Source organism: Camarhynchus parvulus, chromosome 10 (assembly GCF_901933205.1).
Source record: "Camarhynchus parvulus chromosome 10, STF_HiC, whole genome shotgun sequence".
In the NCBI taxonomy this organism is placed as follows: Eukaryota; Metazoa; Chordata; class Aves; order Passeriformes; family Thraupidae; genus Camarhynchus; species Camarhynchus parvulus.
Window position 1 is genome coordinate 10,307,935 of NC_044580.1, and position 17,493 is coordinate 10,325,427.

At 41.6% G+C, this 17,493-nt stretch overlaps 2 protein-coding genes across 2 annotated transcripts; both read left to right on the top strand.

Moving 5' to 3' along the window:
- Positions 1 to 1,287: 1,287 nt before the first annotated feature.
- On the top strand, positions 1,288 to 6,933 carry BLOC1S6 (biogenesis of lysosomal organelles complex 1 subunit 6). Its single transcript, XM_030955006.1, has 5 exons — positions 1,288 to 1,472; positions 2,157 to 2,301; positions 3,365 to 3,452; positions 4,057 to 4,143; positions 4,882 to 6,933. Exons 1-5 carry the CDS (start codon positions 1,415 to 1,417, stop codon positions 4,999 to 5,001), a joined length of 498 nt encoding a protein of 165 aa, XP_030810866.1. The 5' UTR covers positions 1,288 to 1,414; the 3' UTR covers positions 5,002 to 6,933.
- A 1,773-nt stretch (positions 6,934 to 8,706) lies between these two features.
- SQOR (sulfide quinone oxidoreductase) lies at positions 8,707 to 17,270 on the top strand. Its single transcript, XM_030955007.1, has 10 exons — positions 8,707 to 8,831; positions 10,128 to 10,373; positions 10,699 to 10,869; positions 11,330 to 11,383; positions 12,947 to 13,141; positions 14,024 to 14,233; positions 14,699 to 14,882; positions 15,687 to 15,754; positions 16,577 to 16,755; positions 16,958 to 17,270. The coding sequence occupies exons 2-10, from the start codon at positions 10,146 to 10,148 to the stop codon at positions 17,013 to 17,015; spliced, it is 1,347 nt and encodes a 448-aa protein (XP_030810867.1). The 5' UTR covers positions 8,707 to 8,831; positions 10,128 to 10,145; the 3' UTR covers positions 17,016 to 17,270.
- Positions 17,271 to 17,493: the final 223 nt, after the last annotated feature.

The following is a 17,493-nucleotide window of genomic DNA, read 5'->3' on the forward strand; positions in this document are numbered from 1 at the left end:
TTGAGTCTGTTCGAGTTAATTAACAACTTCCTCTTCTTGCTCCTTTAAAAAAGCAGAACAATGGGTATTTAATCTGGTGATGGAATAGTGACATAATTGTGAGCAAAAGTTAATCAGAATATGCATAAGAAGAAAAATGCAAATTAATTTGCAACAATCATGCTGTTAGAAATGTTAGTTTTAAGGTTGACAGATCACCTCAAAAGCCCCTTTTTTTTGCCTCAATCTGTTTCTGAAAAGCGTTAGGGGGACTGCCTGAACTGAATTTAATCTTTAAGGTTTGGGGATATATTGAAATACTGCATTAAAAAAATCTTTCTGAGTGGTCCTTCATTAGTTTTTCTATAGTTGCACCTGGATTTCCTGAAAAGACCTTTATAGGTAAAAGAGGAAAAAAAATAGAAATCCTACCATAAAAGTGATTGTCAGTAAAGAATATATATACTTGCAAGCTGGTCAGGGCAGGGTGCTGATAACACCAAGGCGGCAGTTTGATCCCTGTGGGGCACTCACTTAAGAGCTGAACTTAATGATCCCTCTGGGCCCCTTCCGACTAAGAATATTCTAAGATCCTGTGTGAAGTGATTCTGCTCCTGCACACTGTAGGGGGAGATACAGAGACAGACACACACACAAAAGCTCAAGTAGTGTAAAGTCTGCACGGTTTCTGGAGAATCCAAATCTATAAAATACAAGAGCAAGGATGTCCCTAAGAAAGGGCACCTGCAGTGACTGGAGCTGGTTTCTGTGCGGCAGCCGAGCTCCCTGGGCCGCGCTGTGCTGCCCCCACCGGGCAGCCGCTGTCCCCAGCAGGCCGGGCCGGGACCATCGCACCCCGCTCGCTCAGGGCCCTGCACCACGGCGGGGTCCCCGCGGGGCTGGAACCGCGCACGGCGAGGCTCGGCCCCGGCCCCAACGGCTGCCCCCGGGGCCAGGCAGCTCCCCACCGCTTCGCGCGAGTCAGGCCCCCCGGGGAACGGAGGGGAGCGGCGGCAAGGAGCGCCCGGCACCGCCACTGACACCCGCCGCGGACACCGCCCCAGCCGGCGGGCGCGGCCCCGCTGCCAGGCGCGGCCCCGCTGCCAGGCGCGGCCCCGCTGCCAGGCGCGGCCCCGCTGCCAGGCGCGGCCCCGCTGCCAGGCGCGGCCCGCTGGCGGCTCGTCACTCAACGTCGCATCGTCATTCGCGCGTCACTTCCGTGCCCGGCGCGGCCCAGGCCCGGAGCGCTGTAGCGGCGGCGGCAGCGGCGGCGGCTCTATGGTGCGGCGGCGGCGGGGCGCGGGCCGGGGGGCGCCGGGCCGGCCCGCTCGGTGAGGGCAGCCGGACCCGCCTGCCGCGGCCTCGGGCGGCCCTGCCCTGCTCTGCCCTGCCGTGCCCTGCTCTGCCCTGCCGGAGGGCGCCGGGAGCGGCAGCGATGAGCGGCGCAGAGGGGAAGGAGGCGGCGGCCGCGGGTGACCCCGGGCGTTCGCTGGGTACGTGAGGGGAGCCCGGGTCGGGCGGGACGCGGGTGCGGGGAGAGCCGAGGAGAGGCTGGAGCCCTCGCCGGGAGGCTCCGCCACAGCCGGGGTTACGGGCGGGCTCCCTCCCGCAGCGTTCTCCCCCGTGCGGGGGCCTGTGAAGGGTTTTGTCTTCCACGAGCAGACAGAAGAAAATCATAGCGTGCCCATACAAAACTTACAGGCTGTGAAGTTCAGCTCTTGGAGTTCAGCATGAACTCTTGGTGTTTTGAGTGACAGGCGAAGACCTTTCATAGTCTGGCTTGTTCTCAGACTTTGAAAGGAAAGGTTGGGCGTTGTTAAGCTACTCTTGATACATAGTCAGAACAATGATGTTGCCCGTTTTTTTCTTCAGTAGACTGAAATACTCAATTTTTTTTTTTTTTTAAGATGTATATGGAACAGTTATATTTCGCTCTTTCTATTCTGCTGCTGTTCACATAAGAGTTTACCAGGAAGCCTGTGATACAGGACTGAGAATAAGGCAGGAATAAAGAAGAAGAGGAAGACGAAAGTCCAGTTTAGTTGAAAAGTGCCAAGAATTTTAATGTGTTTTAATAAATTTCATTTTTTGAAAAGGAAAATCTAGTTGCTTAGGTGAGGCTTGAAGTATGTGCTGACCTGTCACACTACACTCAGCCTTGCTGTTCTTTGGTGTAGCTCCCAGTGATGCGTCTCCAGATGAAGGAGTTGTAGAAGATCTGCCTTTAATAGATGAGAAGGCTGTGGAGCAGCTGACTGAAGGATTGATTTCCCACTATCTACCTGATCTTCAGCGATCAAAATCAGCACTGCAGGAACTTACGTAAGCAGATTTTTGGAACTAACTTCATACACAGGCATACTTGGTTTGCTGCTCTTTTCAATATAATGTGCCAGCTCCCTTTAACTGGAATATAGTTTGTTAGCATTTCTGTATCCTGACTCGAGCAGCCTGAATAATTCAGTGATCTGTGGGAGTAGCAGGGGGTGTATAATCTGCAGTGCAGCCTGTGAGCACTATGGCTGAAGAATGTGTAACACTAGAAAAGTAAAATCCCCTAAGCCAGGCAGAGCAGAAGACCTAGATTTCTTAAATGATTATTCACTTCTGTAGTGGAAAAGTGTGCTAAAAGCTGGATTGATTTTGCTTGGGGACATGCAGTTTGTATTCAGGGCAGCTTGTAATGAGATATATTATTTATCAGTCTCTAAACCATATTGCAAAACACTTGAAAAATAGAAGTAAGGAGCTAAACAGATAACAGTTCTTTGTACACTGATACCTCACTGATAACCAAGAATAGTTGATTTCAGATGCAGATCAGATCTGCCGTGGATACAGAGATACTGGAAAGAGCTTTACATAGATCCATCTCAGGTTTTGCAGGGTACCTTAGTTTGGGTTTCACTGTGCATGATGTGGTTATGCTCCTGCCAAGGACAGCCTTTGTCTGGAAAGATTTGAGCTGATTTGTGTGGGATGGAGATCCTTAATAATCACCAGGAATCCACATGAGTTCTGTACAGAAATAACTTAGTCCTGCATCATGATGCAGAGGCACCCAAGTGGAAAGTCAAAAACTAATTGTTCTTCCTTTCAGTCAACCACTGCAACCTGGAGAGTGCCTCTTCAGGGTTTTGGGGATATTTATCCTGGATATCCATCTGCTGTATGATACCAGCTGAATTTGTGCAACAAATAGCAGCTTGGATTTTTCTAAAGTCATGTACTCTCATTTTTATTGAAATTGCCTAGCAATGCGTAAGAGGAATCTGGAATTGAGAAATGTTTATTGATACTGTTTTGATTAAAAGTCTATTTAAAGGGCTGGTTGAAAAGCATATGTGGTGCTTTACTTTGGGTTTATGCATCTTTTTTGTTTTAGACAGAACCAAGTGGTACTGCTAGAAACATTAGAACAAGAAATTTCAAAATTCAAGGAGTGTAACTCCATTGTTGATATCAATGCTTTGGTAAGTATCAGTAATGCCTTTTAAATTCTAGATTAGCATAGATTTTAGTGCTGAAGCATTCCTAGCAGCTTGTGTCTTTTCCTTTTTCTTAATGACCTACAGAAAGAAAACCAGTTCAGATATTAGGGACAAACTGCTGGAGAGGGTGGGAACCAGCATGTTTCCCTTAAATAGGAAGGGCGCTGGGAAGAGAGTGCAGGCTCAGGCAGGCAGCATTGGTGGGACTGGCTGTTCAAAGCCAGCAGCCAAAGCAAATGTACGCATTTTTTCAGTGGGATTGAGACTCCAGCATGGGATCTGTGTGCCTCCCCAGACTAGCAGGAATGGTGCACAAAACACTCCTGTATGGTGCATAAAGTTGTAATATTTTTGTTCTGTTTCATGAATCTTAACTCAGTAGATTACTGTGTGTAACTGTTGAGATGTAGTAGTTTTCTGTATTAATATATGTGATATGTAAATTTTATATATAAACTTGAACATGTTTGTTCCATTATCAAACTGTTCTGGTAATCACTGTTTTTGATTGCTGTTTTACTGTGTATCTTTATAAAACAACTATTCTAACTTGACAGTCAATGCTTTAAAAGTTACGGTTTTTAAGTTTTCAGAAGCTAAACACTATCACAACAAGTTAGTGAGTATTAGAAATGAAATGATGATGCTGCATGAGAAGACATCAAAGTTAAAAGTAAGTGGGATAAATATTTTTTTTTTCCAATACAGATACTTATGTATTATTGACTTCCAACTTTTATGTTGGTTGCATGCTGAAAATTCAGATTAAAATAGAATTTTATCTTAAAATGATGCTTTCAGTAGCTCCAAGCCATGTATGTTTTTAACCTTTCACTTGCTCCTAATGGTGCTCAAGCATCTTACACATCTGAACTACTCTTTCAGTGTAATGTTCATGTTTAGGTGGTGTAAGAATCGTGCCTTGTTCTGTTACTTTAGAACTTCCAAGCAGTTCTATTTGTTGTTTCAGTTTCATTTCAATGGAAACTAGATTGTCACAAATGTAAGAATTTCTCCTTCTGCTTAATGTACCATTAACAGTGGCATAAGTTCACTGGTTTCATGCTATATAGACAGCCTGGTTACATTCTGGCAAGATTAGTCAGTGTGTTCAACAAGAGAATTTTTTTCTTGGAGGCAGTAAATTGCATGGTAAGAACCTTGTCAGGTATACAAAGGATGACTTTTAGTGAGACTGAAGGGGCTCCAGTTCGTGTTTTCCCAGTGTGGATCACAAACCTCCCATTTCTGAACAGTAAGCTGAAAGTGGGAGGGATGAAGCAAAAAGGAACAGTTTATGCTAAGTTCAGGCATAAGGAAGATGTTAGAGAGAGGCACAATGGGAGGGATTTTGTTTGTTGCTTCACCTTAAATATATCTGAAAAACTTTTTTCTTGTCTTTTCTGTTTAGAAAAGAGCGCTTAAGCTGCAACAAAAGAGGCAGAAGGAAGAGTTGGAACGGGAGCAGCAACGTGAGAAGGAACTTGAAAGGGAGAAACAGTTAACAGCAAAACCTGCAAAGAGGACCTGAAACAGATCATGCAACAACTTGTCTGAATTAATGATTTCTACATTCACTGGAATTAAGGCAGACTTTGCTTAAATTGGGCTATAGCTGTTGCTAGCAACAGTCTACTCTCTGGTATTATAAATTCCAGAATGGTAATAATACAGTTGGTAACATTCACATTTTTTAATTTCAGCCATTCAAGTTGCCTTCTTTTGTAATGCTATGCAGTTTGATATTATAATGTAAGTTAATTTTTATATGTATGTATATAAGAGAACAAGGCATCATAGTTTTAAGTACCTATCCATTTTTGTTGTCTTCTGTTCATTTGGTGTTTAGAATTCTGAGATTTTATGACTGGCACATGTTTTTCAGACAAAATGCAGAGAAGTTCCTAAAGTTCAGTTCTCATCACCAGGCTTCAGTGCCTGCATTTTCACTGAAACTGCTTTGTTTCATGCAGTTGGGATCTGGCTTTGATCATAAATACTGATTTCTTGTGCAGCCTTAGTTTGATCCATCTCTAAAGAACTGAAGAAAATAGTGTATTTTCTGAAAAGTTCACTTCATTGCAGCAATCTTTTTTTTTTTTTTTTGTCATCAAGTTACTTAGAACAGCTTTAAAGTAACTTCTGAATAAGTTCCCAGCTGAAATGATTGGCAGGGGAGAAGCGGAACTCTAAAGATTGTCAAAATTGATGTGTGCACAATGCAAAGATTGTGCTTCCACAAACATTTAAGTCAAACCAAGAAACTGTTGTTTCTGTAATGGTTTATTAGGAAGACTTGTATGGTCTAAGCATATTTTTGTGGGATTAGAAGTTGTAATTTCTTTTATCTTGTGTGACAAAATAAAATATAACCAAAACTAAACTTTTCCACTTCATGTGAAATTCAGCCACTTGTGGGAAAACTACTGCATTTAGTGTTTTTTCCTTAACAAATGAATCATTTGCACTTCAGGGCTATCTAAGAGATTTTTTATAAGAGTCCTCGCCCAGATTGATGATTATATTAGTGTCTATTGATGAGAAATTTGGAATGGACATTGATATCCATTTCTCTGAATGTAATTCCTATCTTGCAGCACTTGGTGTGAACTCCCATTCAAATGAATGTACAAATTGTCTAGACTAGTGAAAGAGCTTTAAATTATTTGTTCCTACAGGCTAACAAACTAGTTATTTTATAACTGTGTTTCTTTTCAAGTATATCTGTCTTTCTTTTTAAGTGATAATGTAAATGCTGTGTTTTGAAGTAAGATAAAGGGTAAGCTATGTAAAGTTTTCCTTAAAATATGTATAGGGATGTATTACAGGGGCACAGTCCATTTTACTTTTCCTTCTGTTTTAGATGACTCACACAGTGTGCACCTGCCTGGACTTTCTCTGTTGTCATTTTCTGAACTCCTAATTTCCTGTTCTTAATATTTGCTATCTTCTTTTGTGAAAGACGTACTCTAACAAGTACCCAGGCATCATGCAAGGTAAACTGGGATAATGTTTTGGGGCAAGGAGAACAAACTGCTTAAAGCAGTCTGAAGAGACACTGAAATGCTTTTAGTGAAGCAGTATTAGATTAAAACTTTCCCCAGGTATTTTTCCCTGAAGTTGACTCATGGCTGTTAATTGCCAGTGGATTGTTGGCCTCTGCTGTGGTTTGTATGTATTTCTAAGAGAAATGTAAAGAATTTCCACAGTCCATTTTTTGGAGCAGAATGTACATAACTAAATGTTGTCTAAGTATTTTATTTTGTAATGTAATTTCACAGTCAGATTCTGGGAATTAAAATCGTTCTCATTAAACTATAACATGAACCTGGATGCCTCGGTATCCAAATCAGGATTGAATTCCTTTGATATTTCTTGATTTGTATGCCCTCATAGAATCCAGTTTACTGTATTATGTTGTATTTTCTCTCTCTGTCAATAACTGTGTGGTTTTTCCAAAGAACTGTGGTTTTGTGGGATTTTGTTTTGTTTTGTTTAAAAAATCGTGGTTACTTTAATTAAAACTAGAAATTCATAGAAATTGATATTTTTGAAATTTGGTACATTTCAGCATTTGGGATAATATCCAGTGAAAGGAGTCAAAGCTAACAGTGCTTACTTGAGGAATCACATGCACATACATAAAAATGTGATTGATTAACTTTTCCCATAAAAGCATGATAAGATCTGGGTTTTCTATGACTAAGGACCTAATTTTATTAAATGACCTTTCTGTAATAAAGGGGGGAAATTAATAAAAATTTATAGGATGAAGTTTGTTCCATTTACATAACTTCTATTAATGTGTTCTTAAATTACTTGAGTGAAAACTATAATTCATTATCTCCATAGGATGTTCTGCCAAGTACTCTTGTAAGTCTTAATGCATAAAAGTAAATGCTACATTGGATGAAATTAACAATACTGACATCTAAAAATACGTGCTTTCTTCATCATGCACAGCTTAAGTGAGCAGTTCTGTTGCTGTGTACACTTAGTCGTCCTTGATTTTATAAAAAGTTCCTTATGGAGTAGATAAATGTGGTAGTCCAGGGTTAGGGTTAGGCAGTGTGTGCCCTGCCCTCACACAGCAGCTCCCACCCTCTCATCCTGCCCGGACTTTGGAAAGGTTAAGGCAGTGCTTGCTCCCTACGGCTGCTGGAGGCCTCTGTGCTGCAGGTGAGGAGTTTCAACATGCTTGGTTTGTGAGTTTCTGAATTATGGAATTCATTTGAGTAATTTTTTTAATTAAAACTGCAGGCTATCTCTGTAAGCAAGTGGGGAAATATGTATGGGAGCTTAAAGAAAATACTGCAATGTTTAAAGGCCGTCCTAAAAATACATGTTTAAAAAAACAGCCCAACAATTTTCTCATGAAGAGATGAGGATCAACCTCTTAGAACAAAAAATGTGGAAAAAAGGCTGCACTATGATTATACAAAGGCAACTGGAAACAGGAAGTTGAGAAACTCATATAAATTATAAAAATGGGCAGTTTGGGTGTTTTAAAGGATGTAACTACAAACCCTGGGGCTTTTTTCTCTTTAGAGAAGTCTCTTTTATTAACAAAAAGTCTGATCTCTATGACACACTCTGAAAAATACTGATTTGTGTCTTCTTTCAGTACATTTTCTGTCCAGTGAAACCCAGGAACTCTGGGTGTTCAGCAGCTTTGAAAAGAGAGCCTTTGCCTATCACTGGGGGTTGCACTCCATCAGAGCTCATTTATTATTATTTATTGATCTAGTAAGTGTTTTGGTGTTATTTTACGAAGCTTAATAATTTTGCTGTTTTTCTGTCTATGGGAAAGGGCTCCTAGATTATAGTTTAGGGCTGGTGCTCTCAGGTAAGAGAAAGAGATGCTGAAGAATCAGTGCTCCCTCCATGAAAGTTCAGATATTGTAGTATCCGCGCTCCCTCCGTGGCAGGTGCTGCAGTGGTTGTGATTTCTGCTGTCGGTAACGGACTGTGCTGTGTGTGTCCAGGTGGGACTGGGCTGCTGCCTGGGACGGCGGCCAATGCCGAATGCACGGCTGGGTTACCGGGGATTGGCAGGGGGCCAGGTTTAGGACTGGAGTTTCAAAACTTTGGGAAGCACGGGGTTGGAGCTGTGGGTGCCATCGGCACCTGCCCGGAGGAGAGCACCCGGCTCAGCCCCTCGCGGGGGCTCCGGGACCACCGCCGGCTGCGCCGCCCGGCCCTGGCCGGCCCCGCCCTGCCCGTCCCGGCCGGAGCGCGGCCTTTGCCCGTGGCTGGGTAGCACCCGGAGCCCCGAGCTCCGCCCCGCCGCTCCCGGCACCGGCGCCGATCGCACACGGCCGACGGCACGATCCTTGCCCTCCCTGCTCGGCGCAAGGAGCGGTGAGTGCGGAGCGAGGAGCGGGCCCGGGGGGTCCGGGCTGCCGTGAGGGAGCGCAAGCGTCGGCTTGGGCCGAGCCGGGAGGCGGCGGGGGCCGTGCCTGTGGGTAGCCTGCGGGGAGCTTGAGGGCCGCAGCGGCCTCGCCCACTGGGTCGTGCCCCGGCCCCAGGGTCAGGGCCCTGCTCCCCCCGCCGGGCCGGGTGCCTCGGCCTCGGGGCCGCGGAGCGGCGGGACAGCAGCGGCCGCTGTGACCTCAGCTGACGGGCTCGCAGGTCGGGAGCCGGCCGGGAGCTGCTCGCCGAGCTGGCACACGTGCATGGGTGGAGTGCTTCCACTGCTGGTCTGGGCTAGCTGTTAAAGAACAGTTGCAATGATCTGTACTTCTTGCCAGTAGGACTTGTCTAACTATTTGTTCCAACTTCCTTCAATAAACTGGTCCGATAAAGTAGGCAGTCTGAGGAGCTTAGCATATGGGAGGTGCCCTGGAGAGGAAGAAATTCCTGTTGTCCTGAGCAAGAACTCTGCAAGAAGTGCCATGCTTGGGTGACGTGTTTGTTCTAGGCTCTAGTTGAGATACTGAGGTACTGAGCTCTCCTGCTTAGTCTTAACTATGATTTCTTTAAAGTGCATTTTCTTCAGTGTTAAACAGACTTATTCTAAAAACATGCAAACAAATAGCCTTGAAAGGGAATGAAAGGGAAAAGAGATCTATAAATGGAAGTGCACATTTTAAATAGCTGCCTGCACAGATGATAAACAACCTTCTTAAGTTAAACTAACTTCCTATGGATTTGGGTGTTTTGTTCTGAATGGGGAGGGGATGAGAAGAAAATGCTTGCATCATGTTTTGGATCTGCAAAACAAAATTATTAGCATTGGTTTTACAGTGATGCCTCTGAGATTTTTCCCTCTCTGTCCTAAATTGTAACTGTAAGGATTAATAATGGGGCATATATTATAAAGAATTATAAAGAATTCATGATACACAGACATGAGAGATGTCAAGATAGCACATGAAGGTGCAGAATGAGTTGCTCAACTACATCTAGTGTAGTGGAGAATTTTTGAAGCTGACATTGGCAGATTTTCTTGAAAATATTTGAGGTTTCAGGTGTAATTTTGAAATTCTGGTCTGTAAGTAACATAAATGAGTAAATAAATGAAAAAGATGTAATTCTTGCCTGATGACTTGAGGAATTTATTATTATAATTTTTGCCTTGAAAACTAACCCAGGCATTTAAATAGATATAAATTCTGCCTCCTGTAATTGTTACTGGTGCCTTTCCTTATCTCCTAGCTTCCCACTTAATGAAAGATGTCAGCAGTTGGAGCAGTGTTTTCCTGCTCCTGTCTCCATTCTGGTGTGTGGCTGCTGAAACCAGGAATGCAGAAGATGAGCTCCTTACACACAGCAGCCAGGTGTGCTGCCAGGGATTATTATGAAGTGCTCGTGTTGGGTGGAGGTGCTGGTGGAATCGCCATGAGTGCTCGGATGAAGAGGAGAGTGGGGGCAGAAAATGTGGCTGTTGTTGAGCCAAGTAAGGTGAGTGTCCTTCTGCTGTAAAGCACTGTAAAGAATAAGCATTTTACATGTGACCAGATGGGTCTGATTCTCGTCCCTCTCCAGCCTCACATGTTTTTAACTGTGGATAGTAAGCCAACTAACCATCTTTCAAAAGATTTTATATGACACTTTCTTCTCCATGAGATTTGTGCATCCCTGCGGCTTTGTCATGGAAAAATCTTAGTTGCTTATACAGCTTTTCTTGAGAATAATACAATGTTTAGAGTACGTTGCTCCCATTTGGAGCAGTGCCTTTAAGTCCCTTTAAACAGTTTTGAAAGGTCCATTTGAACTTTTATTTCAGACTCATTACTATCAGCCCCTGTGGACCCTGGTTGGTGGTGGTGCAAAGCAGCTGGCAGCTTCTGCACGTCCCATGGGAAGTGTAATGCCTTCAGGTGTTGAGTGGATCAGATCTCAAGTTACAGCATTGGATCCAGATAAGAACTATGTCTGGCTGGAGAATGATATCAGGGTAATAATAAAAAAAAAAGTTTTTTATGTCCTGAGTTCTGTCCTCTTCCTGCAGATTCCCTTCAAACTGCCTATTGAGCAAGGCCTCTAGCATCTAGGAGGCTGAGAAATTCCAATTAGTCGTATATACTTGATCCTAAAATCTTTTTCTAATAAAAATTGTGGTAGATAACTAGGTTAGAAATACTATTATCATAAGCTTTTGCCCTGTTTATGGTGAACTGAACAGAAAAGAAAGAATATTTTGCTCCAGTTACCTGAGTCTGTGTATCACAGAGGCTGTGTGTGTAACTCATAATGCAGTTAGCATTTTAACTTGAATTCTTAGAGCTTAATTTATGCTACTGATGCTCCCTATATCTCCTTCCTTTTAACTCTGTTGCTGTCAGGTAACTGAAATTTACTTTGAGATAATGCTTTGGTTCCTTTGTCTAAAATACTTTTTGTTCCTTACACAACAGGTATCTTACAAGTATCTGATAATTGCTCTTGGAATTAGTCTGCATTATGAAAAGGTACTTGTTTTACAGTAATCATATATTTACTAATTTTAATAGCATCACGTACATTCATAAAAGTAAATGGCTTTTCAGAACTGTTTATACTGCAAGGTATTGAACACTATGAATTAAAGAGCTAGAAGACAGACTAATGACTTTACTCCTTCCACAGATCCCTGTGTAATAACCCAAATTACCCTTGGGAAAGCCTTTCATGATAACTTTGTGGCATCTCTGTGGCAATATCAGCAGATGGGGCAGCAAGTTAAATCCAGAGCTTTAAGGCAGCTGTAATAATGAGATAATAAGGTGTGCTGACTGGAGTCTGAGGCATCTCTTATGTACACAGAATGAGGAAAACAGAGCAGTCAGTAAAATCTGACCTGCAGAATTAATTTGAGCTAACCTCACCTTTCTTAAAGGATGCACTTCTAAAGGAGCCAGCTGAGTTACCAGGCTTGTGTTTGAATAGGCTCTGGGGCCCTTCCCTTGTGAAATGTTTCCTGTACACTTCACACAGTGACACTCTGAGGAAAATGTTGGTGCAAGAATGACCACAGTGATAAGTAGGAGGAGGAAAACACAAAGGCAAGATGTCTGAGCAATTTGACTTTTGTGGTTTTACCCTGACCTGAATATGATGTAGTACCTGCCAATATATTTAAGTATCTGTTTGAAAAGCTTTCAAGATATGTGTCAAGCCAGAGCTGGTCTCAGTTAGCTACAGTCACAAATAAGCTCTGGTGTTTAGGTCAGTGGAATGAGGAGTTGCAGCATGTTCAGTGACCCTCCTCTCAGTCTTCATATCCATTGATTCAGTACAAGCTGATAAAAATAAATTCAGTGTATACTAGTAGAAGCCATGTAACACAGTTAATCACTGTGTAATGAAGACTCACAGTAACTTTAAAACAAAAGTGGACACTTGAAAAAGGGAGATGGTTTCTCTTCACCAGCAGTGTATTCTGGTGCAGACTGGAACATCCCAAACACATGGCAGTGCATGTAACATGACTCCATATTCTCACAGAACTTCTGCAATCCATTATTTTGAAATGAGTACCACTTCCTTTCTCACAATCAGATGCTTGGGTCATAGTAGGAGTAATAGGGAAATAATTACTGGATGCAGATTGGTTAAAACAAAATGATCCTAGGTAAATACAGGTATCTGCAACTGACTACAGGAAAGTTTCATTCACCTTATAAATTTTCATAAGGCTTTTTTTTTTACATTATTTTTACTTGTGATGATGTGGCAGTGACTTTATATATTCTTACTCTGAATTTCAGTCAGCAAAAACATGGGACTGGGTCTGCACTGAAGACATGCTCAGATGTTGCAGACCTAAGTAATTTCACAAAATATACATCTACAAAATCATATACTAAGTTCTAAAGGAAATAACTGTTTTATTGCTAGGCCTATTTTTAAAAATACCAAGTAGCAAGTTAGTATGGACTTTGTTATCGATAGAAACTTCTTATGTAGTTATTTCTCAGTCTGTATTTAATGCTTGTCAATGATGACAAAACTTTTGCCATCTGTACTTGAAACCTTAATTTCTCTTTTCCTAGATCAAAGGCTTGCCTGAAGGTTTTAATCACCCTAAAATAGGTTCCAATTATTCAGCCCAGACAGTAGAGAAAACATGGAGAGCTTTACAAGATTTTAAGGAAGGAAATGCTATCTTCACTTTTCCAAATACTCCAGTGAAGTGTGCAGGGGCTCCTCAGAAGATTATGTATTTAGCAGATGCATACTTAAGAAAAGTAAGTCTTTTACCCTCTCTGCCAGTGCTTTTCCTCACAGTTGGAAAGAAGTCTTGTTCTAAGGGTTTCATATTATCTTTAAAACAAATATAAAAGACATGAGAGTGCTGTGACTCAGGATTATTAAAGTGACTGAGTTGGTTTTTCATTTTTAATGTGTAAGGAATGCAGATAAATGGATTGTACATAAATGTTTAGCATATATTTAATATCAGAGAAACTTGTAGAATTCAGAAATTCAGTTCAGAATTTCATACTGAAATAATGGCTTGCCCTGCTTCTGGTGAGCTGCAGATACAACTGTTCTCAGCCTAATTTATTACCATAATGGTGCACCAAAATAACGCTGGCTGGAATTACATCATTCTTGTTACTTTAAGTACTTCATACCTGTTGCCATTTATCTACTAGTCTGAAAAGTGGCTATGCTTGCTCCTTGGGGTGCATTATCTCAGCATCAGGAGGAATCTTAGCCAGGCAAGCTTAGTGGAAGCAAAAGACAACTACAGGTGGAAGCATCAGGCTTCATATGTGTTTAAGTTTCATGAACTACCTGCTGGGTGAGTACCTGAATTATGCACAAAAGTGAAGATTTTTGAAAGCTTTTTAACACTAAACTGCTTCAAGAATTTAACCTGCATACAGCAGTTCCTCAGTGCTTTGCAGCCACCTCTTCTCATGAGTTGTTTGTGTGAGGTATCTTCAGGACCTCATGCTGAAAGGGCCTACCTTCTAACATGCTGTGAAATATTAATTAAACATTCATTAATAATTGAACTGCATGAATAGTTCTATCAGCTCTTTAGTTGTGCAGCACAGTTCTTTTGTCTCTTCTTGTCACAGTTTCTTAATAGAAAAGGCTAATTGGATCTCCTCCTGCAGACAGGAAAACGTTCCAAAGCAAACTTCATGTTCAACACCTCACTTGGTGTGATTTTTGCTGTTCAGAAATATGCTGATGCATTGCTTGAAATAATAAAGGACAGGAACATTACTGTTAACTACAAGCGCAACCTCATAGAAGTTCGAGCAGACAAGCAAGAAGCTGTGTTTGAAAACTTGGACAAACCTGGAGAGACTGAAGTTTATCAGGTCAGGAGCTTTCAGACCCCTCATTTGGTTCTCTTTCTTTTCCTTGTGTAGTGCAAAGTAACTTTTACATTGTTATAACACAGTCTGCCTCGTTGTGCATTGCTGTTCCCCCTGAGAGTACTATCTCTAATTTAGCAGAATATTAAAAACTTTGAAAGCAAGGTGGAGAGAAGACAAAATGTCTCATAAATAATGCCTGGAATCCTGTATGCCATGGGAATGTCTCAGGTGTTTATGGAGGAAGGCAAATTTCTTCCAAATGGAGTTGCTTGATAAGGTTCATGTTAATTAAAGGATGCACTTGAAATTTGAGAGCAGATTTTCATTCTATATACTTATGTTTAAAAAACCAAAACAGACTCAAACCCAAGAAACCCTCTCTCCACACTGTGTTTATTGTTTTATACCAACAGGTAGAATTTGTGCTGATGAACTAACCATTGAGTGCCTTTTCTTTCTGTTCAGTATGAAATGCTGCATGTGACACCCCCAATGGGGCCACCTGCTGTACTCATCAACAGTCCTGTCTCAGATGCAAGCGGCTGGGTGGATGTAGATAAGGAGACTCTACAACATAAAAAGTATCCTAATGTCTTTGGTATTGGAGACTGCACCAACCTTCCAACATCAAAAACTGCTGCAGCTGTAGGTAAAGTTGCATGTGTATGTTTGTGTGTGTAAATGACAAGAGTGGAGTCAGTAAGCTTCTTGAGTTTGTTACTCCTGAGGTCATTACTTCAATTTTGAGCTTTCCAGATCAGAGTCTCCTTAGCCAACTAGCTACCTACAGACCATGCTGATGCCACAATTCTATTGTTCCAGGTGCCTCACAGATTAACTAATTCTATTTTTTGTGTTCATAGAATGTCATATAATGAATGTTCTTGTATTCCATCATCATTCAGTAATGAACCTTTCTGCTTTTTCTTAGCTCCTCATGCATGTGTCACCTAACTGATAAGTCACTATCAAAAAATCACATGTTCTGGCCTTGTAGCCACAGGTTCCACAATTAAAACACTTTAGGTGTATGGCCTCACCATAAAAGGCACCATAAAAGGCAAATAAGAGTAGGAAAAAACCCCAGGCTATACAGTATGTTATTGATGTAATGAAAGGGTGGAGTCTACAGTTACAGCACTTAAAATGAAACACAAATTCAGTGTGCCAGAATGTCAGTGTTTGATAAGACTGAGCAAGTATAATTTATTATAGGAGAATGGGCATAGGCTAAAAATATCAGCTCAAGTTTCATTAAGCTTTAATATGTTCGAAACAGTGAGGCCAAAGCATTAGCCTTTTTTTTTTTTAATCTGAGTCAGTAAACTTACATGTAAGTTCAATCGCAGCTGAATTGTCCAACAAAATGCCTGGCTACTACTGTTTGCTTTAGTAATGACAATAATTGTTGGCTGAAACAGTCTTAGTACATTTCTATTTCTTTCTTATTTAGCTGCACAGTCTGGAATCCTGGATAAAACCATTTCTCTGGTAATGAAGAACAAGTTGCCAGTTAAAAAGGTACTTACAGTTCTTGTCTTAGGGAGAAATTCTCTTGAATGTTTTCTTCCTTCTTATGCTGGAGGTCTTGCAAGCAGCTCAGTGTGTGAACTAGAAGGCAGGAAAGGCTTTGCCTCTGCAGTTGTGGTGCTAAATGGTTACTTGCTGCATGTCAGAGTAGTAATGGAATTGCACAGTACATGATACTGCCATTGAAAGTATTACCTCTTTGGAGCCCTGAAGGTTAGAGGCTGATTAGTCAGGGTTTTCATCAGTGCAAGTGATTTACTTACACTGTTGAGGTAATACCTGCTCCAGAAAAACTCTTGCAAACTTGCTTCTCCTGTGTAGGATATGATCTTTTAAGGAGGTAAACTGAAGCTTCTGTACTACAGCTGTTAAGCTTAAATTATGTTCAAATTTGTCCTTGACCTTTACTTTTATTTTACACGTGGCTTCCTTGGGGGCAATAACCTGAATATCCTGCAATTCTCTGGATATTCTCACTAAAGTTCCTGTTGGCTTGTTGAAGCAAACCCCAACTCTCATCCAGATCTGCTGGTCACCAGTTCCACTGGTTACACTGACCAGCCACTTATGACATTATGCCCTTTTTTGTTCTAGGTTAGGTGTAATTTCAGCAATGTTAAGCAGATCTACATTTGAAAGAGTGGCTTAGTATTATGGTTAATAAACCAGAACTGGCTTAGCAGCCTTCCAGTTTCACTGATATTTACACTGGAAATGCAGAAACCTCCTATAAAGTTACTTTGAAATGTGAATGTTAGCCATGGCCTTTAGGCTTTGGTCAGAATAATGAGCAGTGGGTATATTTCATTGCAGTATGATGGATACACATCCTGCCCACTAGTGACAGCCTACAACAAGGTGATTCTGGCAGAGTTTGACTACAATGGTCAGCCTTTGGAGACCTTTCCCATTGACCAGAGTAAGGAGAGAAGAACCATGTACCACATGAAAGCTGATATGATGCCTCTGCTCTATTGGAATGCACTACTTAAGTAAGTACTGAAGAAAAACAGTCAGGTATAGACACCTGTTCTGGTTTAGTTCCTTGCTAGAATACAAGCAAAGTACATCCTCAGTTGTGATCAGAGCAGCACTCTAATGCTCATCTCTTCACAGTATGGTATCTTATAAGAAAAAAAACCTTTCCCCAGGCCCTACTTTGATAGTATGTGAAAGAATTTTCTCTGTTTCCAGGGGATACTGGGGAGGACCAGCTCCTGTCAGGAAGCTGATGCATCTGAGCTTGAAGTAGCTGCTGGTTCTCAGCATTGGTTAAAACCTTCTAAAGAAGTGGACTGGTTTCACACTGGATCAGTACAAATCTTCCCTCTTGGAATACCTGGCAGACATTTAAATTTTTTTTAATCAAGCTTTGGTCAATAATGTACTTTTCCTCCTATGGATTAAAGCCTTCTAAGTGCTCTTTCTGTGCTCTTTTATGTAAACTGAGGCCTTAAACTACTTCTATATTTGCACAGGAATCTGACCTTGCCTTACTCTACAGATTACTACAAGAATTGCTAGAATAAATACTTTCAAAGCTATTCTGTATGCAAAATTTTCTTCTTGAACCTAAACTGATTTGTCGGCATTCAAAATCAATGCACGCACTGGATTTAACAGTTATTCAATGCCAGTAAAATGGCCTGAAAGTCTCCAGTTCCCTAATTTTTGAAGAACATCAATCCTAATCTCTAAGCATACCTGCTGCCTAATTCTTAGAGGAATGC

What these genes read in the sequence shown, in the direction of transcription:
- BLOC1S6 (XM_030955006.1), top strand. Translation starts at nt 1,415, where the DNA reads ATGAGCGGCGCAGAGGGGAAGGAGGCGGCGGCCGCGGGTGACCCCGGG. An exon ending in TCAGCACTGCAGGAACTTAC is followed by an intron (nt 2,302 to 3,364) that starts GTAAGCAGATTT and finishes TTTTTGTTTTAG; the next exon opens with ACAGAACCAAGTGGTACTGC. An exon ending in AGAAGACATCAAAGTTAAAA is followed by an intron (nt 4,144 to 4,881) that starts GTAAGTGGGATA and finishes TTTTCTGTTTAG; the next exon opens with AAAAGAGCGCTTAAGCTGCA.
- SQOR (XM_030955007.1), top strand. Translation starts at nt 10,146, where the DNA reads ATGTCAGCAGTTGGAGCAGTGTTTTCCTGCTCCTGTCTCCATTCTGGT. An exon ending in CTGTTGTTGAGCCAAGTAAG is followed by an intron (nt 10,374 to 10,698) that starts GTGAGTGTCCTT and finishes CTTTTATTTCAG; the next exon opens with ACTCATTACTATCAGCCCCT. An exon ending in TTAGTCTGCATTATGAAAAG is followed by an intron (nt 11,384 to 12,946) that starts GTACTTGTTTTA and finishes CTCTTTTCCTAG; the next exon opens with ATCAAAGGCTTGCCTGAAGG.